General features: G+C 41.7%; 3 protein-coding genes across 9 annotated transcripts in view; 2 read left to right on the plus strand and 1 right to left on the minus strand.

The window, feature by feature from the left end:
• On the plus strand, positions 1-11941 carry E2F8 (E2F transcription factor 8). 3 transcript variants are annotated; one of them, XM_042021518.1, is made up of 14 exons: positions 1-71; positions 315-424; positions 1696-1971; positions 2283-2439; positions 3529-3834; positions 4471-4632; positions 6097-6234; positions 6541-6750; positions 7298-7382; positions 7639-8122; positions 8934-9152; positions 9959-10088; positions 10186-10502; positions 11212-11941. In XM_042021518.1, the coding sequence occupies exons 2-14, from the start codon at positions 386-388 to the stop codon at positions 11383-11385; spliced, it is 2697 nt and encodes an 898-aa protein (XP_041877452.1). In that variant the 5' UTR covers positions 1-71; positions 315-385; the 3' UTR covers positions 11386-11941. The 3 variants fall into 3 exon arrangements, with proteins under 3 accessions (XP_041877452.1, XP_041877460.1, XP_041877443.1); XM_042021526.1 differs by lacking the exon at positions 1-71 and adding an exon at positions 10616-10678 and having other exon boundaries at positions 232-424; positions 11212-11293; XM_042021509.1 differs by lacking the exon at positions 1-71 and having other exon boundaries at positions 232-424.
• The window catches only part of ZDHHC13 (zinc finger DHHC-type palmitoyltransferase 13), a 40725-nt gene continuing 22469 nt past the window's right edge, over positions 3073-21328 (minus strand). Inside the window, exons 18-19 of one of the 5 annotated variants that reach the window (XR_006014967.1) lie at positions 21143-21212; positions 3073-3653 (exon numbers count right to left, since the gene is read on the minus strand). The gene's annotated coding sequence lies outside the window, so the exon portion shown is untranslated. Of the gene's footprint in view, positions 21213-21328 lie in introns of all 5 variants that reach the window. The other 4 variants (XR_006014956.1, XR_006014964.1, XR_006014957.1 and 1 more) reach the window with 4 other exon arrangements.
• The window catches only part of CSRP3 (cysteine and glycine rich protein 3), a 7867-nt gene continuing 7059 nt past the window's right edge, over positions 20521-21328 (plus strand). Inside the window, exon 1 of the mRNA XM_042021561.1 lies at positions 20521-20632. Within this exon, the coding sequence (XP_041877495.1) occupies positions 20521-20632 (112 nt within the window). The remainder of the gene's footprint in view (positions 20633-21328) is intronic.

Below are 21328 nucleotides of genomic sequence, written 5' to 3' on the forward strand. Positions count from 1 at the left end.
GGCCGGGGCCGGGCGGGCGACAGCGGCGGTATCGCCGCTCTCGGGGGCCGCCGGCGCTCTCGGACCGTGGGGTGCGCGGCGGGAGCGCCAGAGAGCGGGCGGGCGCGGGGGCAGCGTCTTCCCTGTGTTTAAACGCGCCGCCGGCAGGGCCGATGGGCGGTGCTGGGCCGCGGCGGGGCGGGGCCGGGGCCGTTGGGCGGTGGGCGCGCGCGGGCCGCGCTGGAGGCGGGAGGCGGCGGGACGAGCCCGGCGGCCGCGGAGGGCAGCGGGAACCGGCCCGTCACGGTGCCTCCCTTCCTCCTCCCGCCCTGCAGAGCCGGCGGGACCTGCGATGTGGAGCGGCGCGGCGGGAGCGGCGGGTGTCGCCTCCTGAGGCGGCGGGAGAATGCGGCCGGCGGGCGGGGAGATGGGGGCCGGCGACAAGGTAATTCCTCCGGTGGGCGAGAGCAGCCGAGCCCTGGGGCTGCCGCCTCCCGCGGGGCGGTGACAGCCCCGCTGGCCGCGCTCAGCCCCCCTGCGGGTGAAACCGCTTCGATGGGAACGATCGCGCGTAGATGGCAGAAACCGAGCGCGTATTGCCTTCACTCTAATTTCTGTCCTTGACAAAAGTTCCTGAAACTTCATCCTCACGACCTTTATCCACCGAGTCCGTAAAGAACACTTCTTCTTCTTGCCTCCCCTTTCCTCTTTGTTTTTTCCCTAATAGAAGGTGTGTGGAGGAGCAGGTATAATGATGTTTAAAGCGTGTTCGTCTCAGGCATTCCCTGGCGCTGTGACAGGGAAGTTGCGATTGGAAGAGGGTCCCGCGGAGGTGGGGCGGCGTTGGCCCGAGCCCGCTTCCCTCACAATTCCAGGCTCGTAAGCCTGCCTGGAGCCCCGGGCACCTCGGTGGAAGGGGCTCCAGGACCACCACAGACCCCAAACCCATTTCTTGGAGGGCTCCGCGGGGCTGACCGCGCATGCGCGGATACACGGCGCGAAAAGTAAAAGGGGGAATAGAGGGAAACTACAAGGAACTGGATCGGTCCCGAGCTCCTGTCGGCCCCCGATCCAGACCGCCCGGGCATCCCTCTCCTTCACTTTCCCGTCTTTGGCCTCTCCTCTCTTGTTCTATCTCGGCAAGCCCCGCGATCACATTCCACCCCTTACTCCGCTCCGAAGTTGGTTGCGAGAGTTGGGAGCTTGTTAAAGTTCACTGTAAAAGAGCTTGTTAGCCAACACTTATGTGACTACTATATACTGGGCCGGTCGCCGGAGTTAAGGCGATTATATGATAAAGGATAAGAGTTCCCTGACATGTGGGCTGGTGTCTCTTTAGCCCAACAAGAATTTATAAGGGGCATCACACCTGCTCCCGGGTCATGACAGGTTTCAGCCATTATTTATAGCTCTCCACTATGCATTAACATATGTTCTGATTGTACTTTCCTCAGAGGAAAGAAAAGGAAAATTACCCGAGGAATAAATGCCACGGGCCCTGAGCCTTAAGCTACAGGCACAGAAATGGTTTCAGGGAAGGGGCTCATAGGTTCAGAGTAGGACCGGAACCCTTGACTCAGAGCTACCCAAAAAAAGCAATGGATCTCTTATCTCCCTTTGACTGTTATTGATAAATGGATCATGGTGCACCTGGTTTTTAATATCACTGTCGTTCTGGTTTTTAATATCACTGTTGTTCTTTTTCTTGGTGTGTAGGAAAATGAGCACTCTGAGCCATGCCAAAACGTACTGAAAACCCCTTTGAAACAAGCAGCTACCTCACAGTTGGTACTGACAGAGAGACAGCCTGACTGTCAGCCTCTAACCACACCCCCAAAACCTAAGGAAACCCCTCCAGCAGATCCATGGACACCTACTTCCAACCTGAAAATGCTGATTAGTGCAGCCAGTCCTGAGATTAGGAACAGAGAACAGGGAAGGCAACTGTCAGACAGTTCAAGTGTGGTCCTACAGACAAAACACTGTTTGCAGGTATGTGGTAAAGTTGGCTGTATTTATTTCTTTTTTTTTTAAGTTAGCTGAAGGCTGTTTATTCAGTATAAAAAATTATACATTGACATAACAGATTTTTTTTTTAAGTTTTGGTTTTGGAACATTTACCAAATGTAAGTAAGGATATTGACTAGCTACATGGAACAGGTAATGTTCTGGTTTTGTTTCAGAGCTGCTGAGGACAAAGGGAGAACACTGGCCCTTTGACAGTGCTCACTACAAAGCTGTTAAATATCTGTGTTTACATATTGTCAAAAATCTCACATTCTCTTTTCGTTATTTCCATGTAGGAGCACATACTGGGGGATGAAAACGAAAAGTCTCAGCCAAGCCGCAAAGAGAAAAGTCTCGGATTACTGTGTCATAAATTCTTAGCTCGATATCCTGATTACCCCAGCCCTTCACAGAAAAGTTACATTTGCCTTGATGAAGTCACTGAAGAGCTACGTAAGTTGGTGTTCATCCTATTAAATATTTCTTCATGCAAATTTGCCAATAACCTGCCATTTTTATTACTACATTTTTGCTTCATACAATTTTGGATGCTTACTCTGTTCTCTCAAACTTATTTAAACCCAGTTTTAAACTCCTCATGCCTAGAGCAGTTCTTTTAAGATGCTGATATTTCCTCAGTCAACTGAACTGAGAAACTCTGAACGTTGTTCCATATTAAACATCTAAATTATTGCTGATATCACAAATAACCAGTTGTAGTTTTTTGGGCTCAGAGATGAGGACTAAGATTAGTGATTAGATTTCTGCAGCAGGAACTAGCATTTCTCAAACTGAGCCCACAGCTTCCTGTCCGATCATGACATCAAAGCAAGAAACTGGTTTCTGTTCTTGATGATAACTTAACTTTCTAATTTTATATCACTACTTTTATATTGCACCAATGATTTCTGCAGAGTCTGTGTTTCTAACATCAAGCTGAACCTTTTTTAAATCAAAAGGCTATGGAATTACAGTATTCTACAGCTTATATACTATTAATAGTATATAATAGTCATAAAAATTTTAAATCGGTATGATTTACATTTTTTTATACTCTGTACAAAAGGACATCTCTTTTAGAAAATGTCTGGTCAAAACCAAGAGTTTATTAGACAAATGAGACAAGTGTGCTAATAAAATAACATATAAAAAGAAGTTATAAAACAGTTTCCTATAATGAATTTTCAAGGTTATTTAAGGACATAGTCTAAAATCAGTGCAGTGAATAATTAAAAATGCTCTGTTTTTTCTAAAGCTGGATCAAAACCCATGTAATGGCTCTTCTGGCAACAGTAAGTTTTATTTCTCGAGGAATGTTGAAAGCCAAGTATAACTCTGAAACATCAAGTCCTTCCATAAATGAATTGTTTTCCTTGCTGGCAAGACCTGTGGGGGCTATTTTCAGAAATTTTTGTGACAGGGAATTGGCAAAAATGGTTTAGAAGTATATGAAGAGGGAGGACAGGAATCTGTGCTGCAGGTAATGCATGGGTGAACATATTTTATGTAGCAGAGATGTCAGGTTCATCTTCTCCTCTGCAGACGTGGAGCGCAGGCGCATCTATGACATTGTGAACGTGCTGGAGAGCCTGCACATGGTGAGCCGCCTGGCCAGGAACAGATACGTCTGGCACGGACGCCACAACCTCCCCCAGACCCTGCAGGCCCTGAAAAAAGTGGGAGAAGAGAACAAATACATACAGCAAATCCAGATGATCAAGAAAAGAGAGTATGAGCATGAATTCGATCCTGACAGGGAAAGAAATGAAGAAATGGCAAGTTCTCTTGGCTCAAGTGAGCAGTCAGAAATGTCTTTTGTCGAGCTCCCAGGAGTGGAATTTCGTGCTGGTAATAATTCTCTATAATGCCAAGAATAATGTGTTCTTATAATGATCAATTTCCATGAACTTGGAAAAAACATTTATTTGCCTTCTTTTTTTTTTTTTCTGAGATGGTACTGCCCCAAAGGCACCACAACTGTTTGTGGTGAGAAAAAGTGCTCTGCACTTTCTCACTTATCTTGTTCATTCAGTTCTTGTAACTTGTTTCTACATCAGGCGAAACTATCAAATACACCAACGTATAATCCAATTGCCATTACCACTGAATTATTATAGAAACCAGAAGTTACTATTGAATCTTATAGAAACCTGAAACATAAATTACTGATTTTGTTTTATAAATTTAGCTTTGATTCATGGAAGAAATTTTAATTACGGGTTAAGCACCTTAAGAGCACGAGTTGTCAGACAATAGGAAATGTGTATGTGGGATACATCACCTTTTCTTCTTTGTAGTTGGAGTTGGTATCCACCCAATCATCTGTTTCTTGTCATGTAGAAACATGATTCTGGAGTCAACATTGGCCCTGCCTAGTCTCTGTGTTGTTCTTACAATTATTATTACTGACAAATTTCTTCAGTGTTTTATGTTTGTAGCTGGTGTGTCACTGAATACTTTAATCCTTTCTCCTGTCTGCTGCAGCATCAGTGAATGGCAGGAAATACAAGTCCTTACGTGTGATGAGTCAGAAATTTGTGATGCTGTTTCTTGTATCAACACCTCAAATAGTGAGCCTTGAAGTTGCTGCTAAAATCTTGATTGGAGAAGATCAGTTAGAAGACTTAGATAAAAGCAAGTTTAAAAGTAAGTACAACAGCAAGTGTAAGCTAAATGAATTATCCCAGTACTACTTCATATAATGAAAAATACTGTCTTATTTTTCCTGCTGGAAATATTTATTTGAGCCTCCAAAAACCCACTAAACACCTTCTGTGGTTTATAATTTGTGTACATAAATGGTGTACATAATGCCCACTTGAGAGGAGAAGTCCATTAAATCCTCCCTCCTGAAGTAATGTCACAAGGCTCCATACTGGTAACAATTTCTCTTTCCTTAAGCAGCCTGTCAAAGTTTTCAGCATCATTTCACCAAAGATGCCCCAGAATCATGCAAAATCTGTGTTCTGGCCACATAACTAACATGGTAGAAATCTAAAGAAATTCTGTAAAAGTCCTGTGACCAACTTGCATGTCAGAGGAAATGAAACCCTGCGCTCTAACTGCCAATTATTTCTTCATTCTTTTACCCTTCTCTCAGTTCCCTGCACGCTTCCTCCCCTTCCTCTCCATTCAAATGAAATGGTATTTCTAGGTCTAGGTCAGTACACATATAATAATTTAAAATGTGCTGCTTTTGAGGGATAGTTGCAGGTTTCATTGAAAATTAGTCTGTTCCTTGATTCTCAGACACCTTTGCTTGTTTGGGTTTTTCTTTGGGTTTTTGTTGCTATTTTTTTTGTGTGTGTGTGTGTGTGGAATTGTATCTATGCAAATACTGATCCTTGCTGGTTTCAGTTCATTATTTCCTTTCCACTGCCTCACAGCACCACAAGAGAGGGTGGATGGCTACTCAGTAGGGGTGCTTTGCTTGCTTTTGTTCTTCCATAAGAAGAGCCCATCTCACACTAAAAGCATTTTCAGGGCATTCCATGTATCTGCCTGTATTTCAGGTATCAATCCCATATTTTACCATGTTCTTGGTTATGAAGCACAGTCCCAAATTCCATGACTTGCTAGACTGTGTATTTTCAGCATCAGTTTTGGCCTAAACACGTTCACTTTGCTCTAGAACTCACCTGTAAATTGACTTCTGCCTAAAACTTTTCCCTAACAGCTCAACCCAGAGACAGGGAAGACATGCAGAATGATTATCCTGTTGGATTTTAGTGTCTCTCTTCCCTCCAGTTCCCACGTTTGCCATCGCATGTGTGTACCTGCCTTTTAGTCTACTTATTTTTACTACAGGATTTGTATAGGTTTGATCATTGCACAGAAATTGACTTGTTTTGAAAACGTTCTTTTTTCGATATTTAGCTTAACAAACTTTGCAGTGTCTTCTAGATCTGTATCTATGTTGCTCTATTTTACATGCAAACTTTGTATCACAATGTTATTTCATTGTATAAATACCAGTTCCACAAAATTGTTCTTATAATTTTCTTTAAAGCTGTTTCCTTTCAGCTGCTTAAAGGGTGTTACATTTCTTTATCTGATACATACTAACTTGTTAATTGTAACTGCTATACCTTTTTTTTAAAAAAATTTCAGCTAAAATTAGAAGACTTTATGACATAGCAAATGTTCTCAGCAGCCTCAAGCTTATCAAAAAAGTTCATGTTACGGAGGAGAGAGGTAGAAAACCAGCATTTAAGTGGACAGGTCCTGAGGTCTTGCCAAATACTCAGGGTAGGTGTATGTCATTTCCTCTTGTTCTGCTGATGATATTGGTCGTTTCTTTGTTTTCTCTACTAGAATTTTTTGACCAAAAGACAGAATAAGCAGAAAATCTTTTACTAGTCGCATCACTGTCCTTAACAGCACAGCAGCCAGTATCTAATTGCACACAGTGAATGTTCACATATTGAGATTCTTGAATTTCCATGTTTGCTGCTGCTGCTGATACTTCAAGAATTATAAGCCAGGCTCAAATAATTGCTTTTAATTACCGAATCAGCATATGGTATGTATTTTCTTTTTTTTTCTCTTTTTCAGATACGAAACTTGAAGCAACTTCTACAACCTGTTCCCCACCTATTTCAGAATCCATCCCTTCCAAAGAGCAGTGCTCAAAAGCCCTTTTTCCTTCAAAAGGAAAGCAAAACTTCACTCGGCATTCATCTCTAATAAAATTAGTTAAGAGTATAGAAAACGACAGAAGGAAGATCCAGTCTGCTCCAACCAGCCCAGTTAAAATAAGTGCCAGTATGTATCTTTTTATAATTTTTCTTTTATAACTTCTTTGCCTTTGTTTTTAAGTCAGAAGAAAACAAAGTCTTGCATTAAGTATTTGGGCTTGCCGTCTTCTCACAAGACATGCAGATGTGTGGTGGTGCCTCCTTTCAAAAAATAAATCTTTAGAACTGTCAGAAATATAGAAATGTCTACAAACCTTCTGTTAGGGTAGAATCACTGAATCTCTGAATATTGGATCTTCTCTGAACCTGCTTTGTTGTAGAAACTCTGCTTTGGAACATACTATCTAAGCAGTTCTGTATTCCAAAAAATGGCCAGAAAATTATCTGTCAATGTTCATGTTCTTGCTAGGGATTCTCTTTGGGGCCTTTAAAATTTGTTTGATGTAAGCTGTCATCCAGTTGATCAAATCAAATCTGGGCTGAGTTTGAGGATAAGTTGTCTCATTAAATGTGTATGTTACATTACATAACGCAGTCTCCTCCAATTAACTTTGAATTTTAACTTCTGAATTTGATGTACTAACAGTTTGGATTTGTTTTTCTCCTCCAACCAGGTACTTATCAAAGTTTACCAGTTTTCCCCAATACAGTAGCTCAGTTTCCAGGAATCACTAAACATCAGCTGGAAGGACAATCCAAGTAAGTTTGCACAAGTTTAAAGGTGAGAAGCTTTATGATGTCACTGGCCTTTAAGTTAATGTTAAGCTCAGTTCGAGTGGGGCAATAGCCTGCAAAAACCACTAATCCCTTTTTTTCATTTATTTTCTTTTTATCGGATTGAGAAGTACAAGTTCATGTTAACTCTTTGTATTACAGTAGATAATTTGTCAGGGCATTCATTAAAAATTAACATTAAAATACATTTGGGCTTTTTTTGTTTGTTTTTTTGCTTAAGGACAGCAGAAGAGATGCAAATGAAATGTGCCCTGTCCTCGCCTGAGGCTGTCCCCAAGCCTGAACCCTCTCAGCAGCCAGCTCTGAGCCAGCCCCTCGGGGTGTGCCCTTCGAGCCACAGCTCGGTGTCACCAGTCATCCTACCTCATCCTCAGTCTGGGGTTTCATATGCAATATATCTGCACCCTTCCCAAGCCCACACTGTGACAACCTACAGCCCAGGCTTCATGTTGCAGCCTCTGCCATGTGCTAACGTAACTGGAATTAAGAGTAATAATTCCAAAGTATTAAATAAAATAACCTCTGAGGAAGGGGACGCCCAGAGAGGTGTGGAGGAGCCAACAAAGTCCTTGGCAGCTGAAGAAAGACCCGATACGAAATCAGAAACTTCATCTCGGCGGTGCCTTAAAAGATCACAAGCATCACCAGAGAATAATTTAATTAAAAGGTGTAAAAGTGATGAGGAAAGCCTTGATACTTCTTCGGTAAGTTAAATTAGTTTTAAAATGCCATTTTATAGCTCAGTGATGTTGCCACCTACTCATTTTCAAAGTGATGTAGGAGCCTGCCGCTGAGTGTGGGCGTTTTAAATAACATCAGGCTTGAAGAGATGGTGTTCATTTGCTGTGCTTGCTGATGCTTGAGGGGCTGGGGTTTGTATCTAAAAAGACAAAGTGTACAGGTGTAGTGAAAATAAAACAACTCCCAAAACACTATGTCAAAACGTACCTATTTATGTATGATTCTGGAGTAGGTCAGGTTGAGAGCGAGGTTGGAAGGAGGTGATCTTTAAGGTCCCTTGAATTCTAGGATTCTATAAACTTGCTGCCATCCATTCTTGGCTTTAGAGGTGTAGGAGGGAAAGTGGACATATAAAATTCACTGGACAGGGAACGTCCCAAAATCCTGATACCCTCTAAATATTTCCACCCAGTTGTTGTAGGCATAATAGAAGAGCACATGAAGAGAATAAAAGGTTCAGATAATGTATATGGAGAGACTGGGGCTGGATTGCTTTCTACTCCTCTGCTGCTGATTGTTTAGCATCTCTGTAAATTATAAATCTGCTGCAAATTTGGCTTGCCAAAACAGTCATCATATGCTATGGGTGTGTTATGACAGCACATGCTATCAAACATCCTAGCTGGGAAGGAACAAGAGGTGATAGCATGGACCTGGCTATCTCAGTGACCAGAAATTTTTATAGCACAAACTTGGGAATGAGGAAAGGGCTGTAACTGACAATGTTAAGCCTTACCACATCTGCCTTTCTTTCTGTATGTACTTTTTTCAAAGGGAGAATCCACTAAGAATGAGAAACCACCTTCCAACAGCTCACAAACTAATCACGGAATGGACAATGTCCAGGAAGAGAGACAGAATGAAACCAAAACAGTAGATCAAAACATGGCAAGTTGCTGTGACCAATGTACAAAAGAAAATATTCCAGAAGATGAAGATAAAATCAAAACAAAACAAGACATACCTGTGACATTTGCCATTCCTGCTCCTGAGGTAAGATTTGTCTTGCCCGGGAAAACACTACTTGGAGTCTTTGCAAAAGAAACAAAACTTTAACAAACTACACCTACACAGGTTGTCTTTGGTTGGATTCTTTTTAGTGTGCTTTTAAAACCTTATTTTGTAGGAACGTAGGATTTCTGTTTCTAAGAGGACATAAAGAGGCTTTCAGGTTTCCATTGGAATGAAGGTCACAGTAAGGAGCTGAGGGCAATGTTGAGATCCCTTACCTCCCCAGTCCTTTGTTTGCATATACTGACTGTCAAATGCTTTGAAACAGGATCACACAAAACTCTTCATCAGTAAAATTCAGTATTCCGCAGTTAAGACTGATTGCTGTGGAGAACCTGGATAAAGAACAGTTGTGATGACAAAAACAGAATGTGTAAATGCAAAAGTTTTGTCTTCCAATATTTGTTTTATGAAAAACAATCCAAGAATTATGTGATGATTACTGGGTCCAGGATGTTTCTTCTGGAAAAAAAATATTCAGTATCAGGATTTCTTTTCCATCTAGTCAAATTGCACTGTGTTAATCCCAGGTGGATTTCCAGTTCCCCACCAAGAATATCAGCTGGAAATGGAGCCAGCTGACTTCTGTGTGGTTTTACTTGAAAGAGCATGTCGTTGAGTCTGTTGTGTCTCGTTTCAGACAGAAAGTAGTACAGGCATGGGATATGCGATCCTGGAGACATGGAGGATAAAGAATAAGGCAAGGGGGGTTGCAGCTTTGGAGAAAACATTTGGGGTTTGTTTATTACATGTTTGGGCTAAAGGTGTGCTGTCTCTTTCTTTCTCAGACTTTTTTTCCGTCTGGTTATCTTATTCCTCTGACTCACTGCACCCATGGCAACAAGGCAGAGTGTTCCAATAAAGAGAAGGCTGGCGTGTGCTCACTGCAGCACACAGCCTACAGCTCTCCCATCACTGGTCAGTGTCCAGGGCAACGGGCACGGGGCGGGGCTGGCTCAAGGGGCTGGGGCCAGTTTGTCCTAATCCCCGTCAACATTTGGTGTTTCTGTTTCAGGTGTCATTCCAATGCCAGCCTCAGAACTGAAAACAGTCAATATTCCTGCTTTTCATATAACACCCTTGAACATAATGCTGTCACCAAATTCTATAGCTGCTGCACCTGTACTGAGCAACTCCTGCCTCAATTCGAGCAGTACCAGTTCTGCCCCAAATCCAAGCTCTTCAGCTCTGAACTTTATGCTGCAACACATAGGACTAATACCTGCTGGTGTGCAAGTTCCTGCAAATCCTGTTCTTCAGCACGTGCCAGTCTCTTCCCAATCAGAAAATATCAGCCATAGCTCAGGAAGCACAAATGTGCAAGAAGGGAAGGTGAGTTGAAATATATTGCAACTCGACCATGGTGGGTTGAGTGGGAAGTACAATGCAGTAGTTCCCTTACAGCAGGTAAAATTTATAAATAAACATTTCTTTTTGATCTTTAGAAATCAGCACTGCCCAAAAAGAGCTAGCAGTGAAGGCCAGCCTAAGTACAGTAGAAATGAGAGGTTAGCAAGGAAGATAAGTGACTTATTTGTGGTGGAAGTGGAGCCAGCTGGAAGATGACAAGATGTGAAGAGACAACTGTTGTAGAGGGAGGATTTTACATAGATCTGAGACTGTGCTTATTAACAAATTGTCCATTTGTTACTTTATCTTTCCTTCTTGTTACTTCTTGTTACTTCCCTAATCTACTCTCAAATTCTTGTGTTTAATAATAGCTTTTCTTTCAATAGGATAGGATTGTACAGGATTTTAAATACTTTTTTCCCCACTGGAAGTTTTTCTTTATCTTTTATGTAATACCTTATTGCCTAATACCTGTTTGTATTAAAAAAGAAGGGGATTAGAGAAACCATATTTTTATGTATTTATATATATATATAAATTAAGGAATGCAGGTATATCCTTCTCAGTAAAAAGTTAAGTTTTTAAATTTCAGGGGGAAAAAAAAAGTTTGCTAACATCCTGCAGAAACTTAGAAGTAGAATTTACTTTTTATTCCCCCATAAATGAAAGTAACTTTCTCTTTTCTCTTTAGCCTTCTGCTCCAAAGGAACCTCAGGAGCCTCAGGCAGTTACAGAAAACTTTTTCCGCACACCAGGAGGGCCAAACACAGAACCCTCACTCTCTGCAAACTCAGATGGTACCCAGAGAATTTCTCAAGGAACTCTATATATTCCTCAACGAAAACTTGAAGTTTCAGAAGACTAATTTTGAGATAGGGAATTGCTGTGTTAGCAGGCAAAATTACTGCTAACACACTGCACACGTCTGGCATTGTATGATGGACAATGGTTTGGACATGTATTGCCAAGACCTCAATGCTGGAATAGCCTTAATTAATGCTTTAGAAAATAAAACTGACTCTTAAGGAGAAAGTTAATGCCTAATAATTTTTCTAAAAGGCTTACCTGAAGTATTTTAACAACAAAGTTATGTATCTAGTGGGTTTTTTTGTGAGTGTGTGTTGATTTCTTCTATGCAAAGTAAGATGAAATTGTCTTTGTACAGAAAGGTACAGTCTATCAGTCAGTACATATTTTGCACCAAAAAAAAAGTACTGTGAGTGTGTACATATTTTATGTCTTAACAAAAAGGCCATAGTTAAAATGTTTTGCTTCTGTGTTTAATAATGCTCTTTTGTAAAGTTAGTAAGAAGCACAAAAAAACCCCCCAAATTTTCTTAATCAATTTTTATATAAGTTAAGAATTATTTATACTGTATTTTTAAATCGATTTGTTCAGATTAAATCTACATAAAACTCTACACTGACTTCTTCTGTTTGATCAGATTAGATTACCTAAGTAATACATTGTATATTCTTCATTCTTTTTTGTCAGGCAGGTGTTGCTGTGTTCTGAAAGAAGGGGGGGAAATGGTATTTCATGAAAAAGTGAATTAAGTAACTCAATGTGACTTCTGGACACTTATCAGTAGATACTACAGCTCCTAAAAACAAGTTAGAACTTCTTAGGAAGTAAGATACCACCCTGGAGCATTCAGGAAAGTGTGTCCCAATGTCACAGAAATTTCAGTCAGGTTAAATCAAAGCACTTGAATTTAAATATGTGCAGCAGTGTCTCTTACACACTGAAGGAAGAAAGATGAAGACTCCTGGTGCAGTTTACACTCGTCTGACAAGTAATAGCTAACAAATTAAATAAAAATACAGCATATCTACTTTCTCAGGTGAAATGTACCTGGTAGACCAAACTGAGATAGGAGAAATGGTAGTAAAGCCCAAGACTGCATAAAAACCCCATAATTAAAACAGCTGCCACAGTAGAACAAACTTGTCTGCTCTTTAATTGTGCAAAGTTCTAACACAAAATACACCTGACAGACTAGGATCACTACTGAAATATTCCTAAATGAGAGGAAAAGAAGAATAAAAGCTGGAAGAGGGAAGAATTGTCACTAGAGCACTGAACAGATTTTTCTTCTCCAAGGAGATAACTGATGTTCCTTACACCTGCTATCAATTTCATTCTGGAAATATAAAGGCAAAGGTTTTAGAAACTTGCATTACTCAATGGAAACAAACCACCCTTTTCATTTTTGAACACCACAGCTGACAGACTTAGAAACTACAGAAATCAGTCTTGGTGAAATGGTCTTCTCACACATGGTGCTCTGTTTTGGAAAGCTGAGCATATCTTTTGACTCTCTGTCCAGTGTCCCTTGGCTCCTGACACTGCAGTTGCTTTTTCACCAGCACTTTTCTTCCTGTATGTTTGTTTTTCAGGGTGAAAACTGCTGCTTTCTCTGCTCCAAGGGTCTCATGCCCCAGAAGCCCTGCATTTGTCTGTGATAGCCCAGCTCCCTGCTCTTCCCACCTGTCTCACCTCCCATGGAACGTGCCCCAAGTACCTGATGTGCCCTGGAAAAGTCCCTCTGATCCCCAGGCTGGCTTTGCTTTTCAGTCGCTGTGTTCCAGCTCTCAGGCAGGGTTTTTTAATCCCTGCCTTTGATTTATAGAAAACTCTACATTCCCACTCCAGTTCATGCATGTGCAACTCCATTTGCGCATCTTGAGTCTTTTCTTCCTATCCCAGGCCCTGCTAACCACAGCTGACCCGGAATTACAGGTAATCCCAACTAACCTGTGTAGATCCAGCTGTTCCCTGGAGCTCTAAAGAGCCTTTCAACAATCCTTGCCAGGGCACACAGTAGCACAGAAATTAAGCAGCAGCCAACACCAGAAAAACTAAAGGTTGTTTAGCTGCATTTTCCCCTTAAATCCTCTGCCAAAACCAAAGGGAAAATTATTACATTTGGGGGCAAAACCTTTTTCTGCAAAGTTCCCTGCAGTTGGTTATGGTGCAGATCCATCTAAGTACACGATCTATAAAACATGAGTGAAGATTAGAGAAGGTTCATCTCTCTCACACGTCAGGGGTCCTAACCTAAGTCACCAAGGGTGCAAACACAAAGATTTTAGAAGCTTGTCAGTGCTTCCAGTGTACTCCAACAGGGAGCTCAGGCCTGCCCCAACCCCTTCTCGCTGCCCTCTTACAAGGAACCCTCATACCACACACACTGCACTGTCCCCTCTGCATTTGGCCTTATCTGACAGAACAGTTCCATTAACTATCTGGGGAGAACAACCAAAAAGAGATGGAGTCCAGCTCCTCTGCTCAGGAAAAAAACAGTCCTCCAATTTTACACCAAGGACGTGCATTATAAAAACCTTATAAAAACCTCTGCATTATAAAAACCTTGCCAGACTCAACAGTAAACACATTTATAGGTTCCTAAGAGTTTTCTTAGCACCCTCAGCTAACAGACCCCTAAATCCTGCAGTCTGGAGACATCTAATTTCCTTATGCTTCCATGAAAGTCCCCAAGTCAAGAGTTTCATCTTGAGAGTTCTGGTGTTTAACCCCTGGGATTGGCCCTTTCCTACACAACCAAGACCAAGATCCTGAACAAAGTTGCTAAATTCAGGCATCTGTTCAGAAAGTGAGAATTAGCTCCAAAACCTTTAAAGCCCTTAAAATAAAACCCTGTAAAAAAATGCTTCATACTTTACTGCCCACATCTCTAACACATCTGCAGCCTCATCCATTTCCACGGGGCTCAGTAGAATGAAATGCTATTTAGTTTAAAACAGTTGTTTTCCAGTTTATTAACTGCTGTTAATAAAACCTGATACAAACAGGTTTTATTATTATTTTTAACAATTATTTTGGTAAATTGCTTTTGGCAAAGTGAACATTAATAAATAAATCCTCATTTCAGGGACTGTTATTTTCTGATTCACATTTAAGCAGTGCAGTAGAGCAAATATAAAACTTTAATCTTTATTTCTGATCTGTTAGGCTGCAGTCAGGAATGTCCTTTAGGTGTAATCCGAGGGGCTGCATTGTTGTCCACCTACTCACAAGTGGACATAAGGGAACAAAATGCCAGGCTTTTGTCAGAGGTTATTTTCAGCTTGGTGATAGCAATGGCATTGCTCAGATCCCTGAAACTCTCACTCCCCTCCCCTCCCAGCTTATAGGGCTGACAGAGGTGGTCACTGCATTTAAAGAGAGCAGGAACCCCTCCCGTTCAAACCCTTTGAGACCTAAGAAAAGAGGGAGAAACTTCAAGCCACTCGGTAAGTAGAGTCTCATGGGTTCTGCCAAAAAGGGTTTGGGTATTTTTTTATTCCTAACAGATGACAGAAGCAGCTTGTTGCCTGACAAAGAAAACCACGTAGGTATAGTACAGAAATATGAGTCCTACAGAGCAGTGTTTTAGGTTTGGAGTAGCCAGCAGAAAGAGAGATTCTTCTGGCTCAGCCAGGCAAGCAGCTACTGGTGTTGCAAGAGACACACATTTGGACTAGGCAAGACTGGATAACAGAAGTTTCAGAACGTTTAAAGATTTTGTTACAAAGCTACAGAATTATTTTTCTGCAAACAGTCAGTCTTTAGAAAGCACACACACAATGCATAGAAACTTATGTGCTTTCATAATAGTATCCTAGAAGTAAAAAACCAAAATAAAACACCCCAAATCTTCAAAATATTTAATGTCAGCAACCAGTCAGTTTCATATCAAATAAGAAGAAAACCTCTATGCAGACTTGACAGAAAATGACTGGATAAGAATGCAGGATGAAAGAATTATTCCCACATCCATCATTCAAGAATTACAAGAGAACTTGATTGGTCAAGTCTTCAGAAAAAAAACCCCAATAATTCAAATAAATAAATATATAAATACATAAATGTTTTTACTATGAAAAGTTTTCTACCTAAAGGTAAAACTATTTCTGAGAATAAAGCCTTGTTTGTAGATAAAATAATTCTGTGTCTTATCTCAATCATCATAGTGCTATTTCAAAGTCTATAATAGTTTTGCCTGTCACTTAAAGGACTTAGTGCAGGGAAAAGGATTTAGAGAAGGATCTTGTGGAAGAAATAGTGAAAGCTGATAGCCCAGGATTAGGCCTGGAAAAAGGAATGGGTCATTTGTACAGCAGTGTGCAGCTTTCCACAGCCACATGGATCAGACTGAATTCGGGGGGTGAATGTACAAGCGTGTGAACGTGGGGTGTGGCTGGTTTCTAAGTCAGAATGAAGTTCCTTGATCTGGTGTCAGGATACCATATTTTTTGGAGATGCAATTCTAAATTTCTGCAAAAGTGTGCACCAAGGGTGTTTCAAAGGAAATGTGGCGTCACTGTGCTAGAAAATAACAGATAATGTGGAAGAACAGAGATGAAAGCAAGGGAATGGGACACTATCAGCTCTCAGCAATGCACGTCGTGCTTCACATCAAGTCAGTTAAAATCTTTTGTTTCAAAGGGCCGCGTGTAACTTAGCGTGACCAGTGTCAATGAAAAATCAGTATTTACTTTCTTGTGCCAGTGTTGGAATTCCCATCCCTTGACCTCTCTGTCTTTCTTGACTGCAGAAATAAGGGGAAAATGCAGGTTATTATGAGATCATGGTGGAAGCTGACTAATAAAATTTACCTGTAGCCACAGTCCAGCTGAATGCATTGGAATATCAGAAATAGGATTATAAACATGTAACAAGATCACATCTCCATCAGATGAGCTCAATCTTCAAACACAAACGTTCCCCCTGTTGTGAATCTCTCCTGCTGAGGGAGAAATGTGTTCCACAAGGGGCTGGATTTTGACAGAAACACCTCCAGGCTGTTTGAGATGCAGTGGCAGGAATTGTGCTTTGCACTGCAGACACATCAAAATAAAACCTCACCCTGAGTGTTAGTTACAGAGAAAAACTACAGCAGCATTTTATTGCTATTATATAAAGGAAGACATGTCTTGTTACCCCCACGGTGCTGGTGGGGTGAGTACGGCTCAGGATGGTCAGATGAGTCATGGTGGTCACAGGACAGGTCACAGCAGAGCTGTGATTAGATACCAGAGTGAAGTCCTGCCTGCATTGGCATCTCCCGCAGACTTCAGCTGGGAAAAGAATTTCAAATATGGCCTTGATGCTTTGCATTTCCATGTAGACAGCGATGTTTGAGTTTTATATTATTACTGCTTGTTCGTTAGGTAAGGAATCAAGGAATCTGTATTCTTATACTCTGAGTCTCGACCAAGCAGCTTAGCTGGGACTAAAATGGAGAGAGATGCAAGGCACACCCTTCCCACCACTCCCCATTCAGCATTTCTACTACCAGTGGTCACAAAGACCAATATTCCCCATTCTGTTTATCCTCTTCAAAGCCATCCCATAGCACATGTGGCACTCAGATAATCCTGCCAGCCACACAATACACAACTCTGCAGTCCATTCAGGTAAGAGCTGAGCTCTAGACTGTCAAATGCATGAGCACGTGGAAGGGAAAACCTTGTGTTTAGCAAGGAAACACCAGAATTAATTCCAATTAATTAATTAACTACATTTTTTCACCTGCAGCACAGTCAGGCATTAGCACTGCCTTTTACTCCTCCACATTTCATCAGGCCCGTGCTGCATCCACTACCCATTTAGATCAATGGATCAAAACACATTTTTGGATTATATCCTTATCAATAGCACTTTGATTAGAGTAAGACACTCTGTGGCAGTGATGTGACACTCAGATTTGTACAGTATGACTAATAGCCCAAAAGAAGATGGCTCACAATGTTTTCATGCCTGTGCAGAACACACCAACACTTCAAAGGCTTCCTTGCTCCAAGTCCAGCCTACAAAGTAGTTATATAAGCTCCAAATAACGGGAGGCATGAATCCTTGGCTGCGCATCTCGTGTATAAATTCTGCTCCATATAGAAGCTGCATTCTGAAGAATGATACAAGCTGCTGAGTAGCAATTGAGCAAGCCCAAGAACACTCCTCCAGCCTAACAGCACCTAACAGTTTCTGTGTCACACATTTAGGATGAGTCTGCTCCACTTCCCACCAGATCACCAGAATATAACAAGTACCATGTGATGAGCAGGTATGAAAAGTTAACCAGGTTAAGACAACAATGTCCAGGGAATTTCAAGGGGATTTAGACACTGACACCCAATGAAATTATAGGAAGTGGAGACTTTGGATCTATTTTTTTCTGATGACAAATGGGAGGCCGAGTTCTATTTGCACATTGAAAGGATGGAACTTTATCCACCATTATAATTTAGATGAGTAGAAAACTACAAATGCCACACCCCCTGTGGAGGTCACTTTCTCATGGTAACCCTGCTGAGCAGGCAGCATCCACAGGGATGGCCACTCATCTCCAGAGGGATGAGCAAGCCCTGACAGGAAGAACAGAGACATGCCCTGGTACCTCACCCAGCTGTTCCTCCAGCCAGCACAGACATCATGGCATGCACTGCTGTTCTTACACCAGTATCCTTATGGGAATATTTCTGCTGTGCCTTTCTTCTTTCTCCTACAGCTTCCCATCAGGTGATGCCAAAAAAAACATGGAAAATGTGTATGCATGCCCAGTCATGTTACTATAATTAGCCTCAGGAACAGTGGTTCTTCTAAGAGCTTTAACCACAGCCCTTGACAGCACAAGGTTCACTATCACACTTTATCAGACTTTTTCAGAGATTATTTTTTCCCCCTCAGCTAATGATGTAATTGGAGCTACTTTCCAACAGCTATCCTTGCTGCCACAGACTTGGAGGCTTGGTGTGCCTTTGAGGAGAGCTAACACAGCAGAAGCAGCTTTACAGAGACCAGAGGTACAAACCACTCTCCTCCCAGTCAGGTGTCAGTGCTGCCTCAGCTGGGAAGGTATTCCACTGGAAACCTGATTTGAAAGGAAACACTGTAGACACAAAAATCTCATTTTAATTTTCAAGGAAGTGTCACAAAACTGATTTTTATCCACAGTTGCTCTTCCTTCTTTTAAAATGTTTGAAGCATCGCTTGAACTATTTTCATGAGCGAAAAAAAAATGGCACCAATATAAAAGTACTTTAAAAATAGAAGAAAATATAGAATAGCAGAGTGAGAATAAGATTTTACCTACATGAAAGTTTCCTTTCTGTTCCTTTATCTCACATTTAAAAGAAATAGAAAAACCAATTTAACAGTGCTGTTCAGTAAAGGCCTCACTGAGTGAGAGAGATCAAATTCATCATCCATTCATTGTGCACAGTTAGTTTTATTTCTTATTTCAGCTACATCAGGTGTTTTCCTTCTCACTTGTTACATTAAACAGAGTTAGAAGAAAGCTGAGTTTTCTCTTCCTTTCTGCACCACTACTGTTTTGGAACTGCCAGAGCAGTTCTGCTCCTGAGCAGCCTCCCAAGAGAGCTGGGAGGGTCTGGAAGAGATTAACGACGCTGCTGCTGTATGACGGCAGAGGACTGGGCTGACTGAGCTGGGGAAGGTGCTCAGCTGAGCATAAATCAGCCTTGCAAAGAGGAGGAGAGATTGGATCTTGCACGAGGATGACAGGTACACTGTCTAGTGAAGGTACAGTCACAACAGTGACTGTTTAATTACATGGGTTAAGGATCTGCTAATAACCGCCATAGTAAGGCAGAGATGTTTGGATATGCTGGTATCTGCACTGTTATCAAACAGACTGCAAAACCTGCCTCCACTGCCATCTCTCCAGTGCTATTGCTTCAGTGTGTGCACCTTCCTTTTGCTGGACAGACATCTCTTCTACACCACTGCAGGATTTTTGGTCTTAGTTGCCAGAAAGGATTGCCTTCAGGGTGCAGAGCTGGCATTGTTCATTTCATTCTGGAATTCAGAAGATTACAGTACAGAAGTCACTGAGATGATGATAAGCACAGGACATTAGTGTCCAGTGTATAGATACAGTAAAACGTTAGTCTAAAATGGAAGCAATTAAAAATACCAGCAATGTTACATCATTGCAATGATAAATTCCCCTCTCTCTATCACTTGATCTCAGAAGAAAATTCTCAGGTAGCAGGCCTGATTCAGCCTTCGAGATCCTTCTCTTAGGTAAAAGTACCTTTTGGTGAATTTAGTCAAACACAAATAGCACAAGCAGGCTTCAAAATAACTATAATAAGAAGGTGACTGGTTTTCCAAGAAGGAGGAGGAAGGCCCGTGCCAGGAGCTTGGAACAACCCGATAATATGATGTGCAGATGACAAGATGACGTCCCAGTCTTTCCAGAAACGATGACTCAAACAAGGAAACAGAAGGGCAGGCTGAGGGCTGGGGTTGTTCCAGGTGTGTGACAGCGCAATCACAGGGAAGGGCACTGAGCCTGGCATCAGGAGACCTGGGCTGGGCTCCTGCCCTCCTGTGTGACCTTGGGCAAGGCACTCCAGTGCTAACGGCAATAGCAAGAACTGGAACAGTAACCACGGCTCTTTTTTCCCTCTGATGTTTTGAATTTAAATGCAATTGACAAAGAAAAAACCCCACACATTAAGCACCTCGGGAACCTGTCCATTATTACTTTATAGTGGCTGTGCAGCACAGTGATCTTGTGGCTGTTTCCTGAGGAACTCATAAAAGGCTATGCTGGGGTACAGGAAAGTGCAATATTGAAAGAAAATGACTATTTGATGGAAAACAAATCCTAGATCCCCTTTTCCAGAAGAGGGTTGAGTGATCCTAGCACCTTTTCACTGAAACACCCCACAATCATTTTATGTATTTACCATCACAATACCCCAAGCTAAGGAATATCCTTTTCTACAAGAGAGAATCACAGGGACTTAGACTGTCCCTGCCCCAAAGCACCAGTGAGGCAGCACCCTCACCTCTGATACCACACAGGTATATAGTATATTGCAAGTATGCAGTAGCAGTTGACTGGAGAGGGGGGAAAAAAGTAACAATTTTTTTAAAATCAAGATGTTCCATTTAAAAGAATTCACATTTGCTGTTGTATTTATTTGTGTAATTTGATTTCCTAGGTTAACCCTTCAGATAAGGATGCCGAACTGGGGAGGAGGAGCCAAGTGTGGGGCCTGTGAAAAGACAGTGTACCACGCTGAGGAAATCCAGTGCAATGGAAGGAGTTTCCACAAGTCGTGCTTCCTCTGCAGTAAGCTGAGCTAAGTGGTTTAACATCGCAGCACCCCCATAGCTCTGTATAACTCTGCCATTAAGGCCAGAACACTCATTTTTGTATTACTTGTCAGGTAGCTTTGTTAGCCTTTTACCTGGAGCAATCTACCTCTTGGGCTCCCAGCTTTTCTTTGTCCAAATTTCAGATGGATTTTGTCAGGGACCCTAAGGTGCTGCAGAATCACAGTATCTAGATTCATCTCCAGGAAACCACTCCTTCTATCCCACAGTGTGGCACAGCACAGGCTTCCTTCAAGTTAAAAAGTCCAGCAGAACCAAACAAACAGAAGATTAGTTTGTCAGACATTAGACAGAAGGATGAGTACTTCTTCACTTTTAGGAGATTATTACCTTCACAGTGAATCCTGACATTAATTCATTTCACACTGAAAGCTGAAAGACCCTGGTATCATCAAAACCTCCCCAACACTCTGCACGTACATCAGTCTCCTCCTTCCCATATTTCGTGTAGTCCCATTTCACTTACTCTTTCCCTCCATACTCCTCTGTGATGTTTGGCTTCCAGGAATTTTGCTTTCTCTGCAGATGAGGTAGCACTTAAAAAAAAAAATCAGAGAGAAGGTATCAATTCATTCTCTTGCCTTTGTGGAGAGAGAGAGCAAACAATTTGCTAAGAACTAGATAGCTGAAGAGTTTATTTAGCAGACAATGC

This window comes from Corvus kubaryi, unplaced genomic scaffold (genome assembly GCF_017639235.1).
Source record: "Corvus kubaryi isolate FWS band 111438036 unplaced genomic scaffold, C.kubaryi_AGA036_p1.0 125, whole genome shotgun sequence".
In the NCBI taxonomy this organism is placed as follows: Eukaryota; Metazoa; Chordata; class Aves; order Passeriformes; family Corvidae; genus Corvus; species Corvus kubaryi.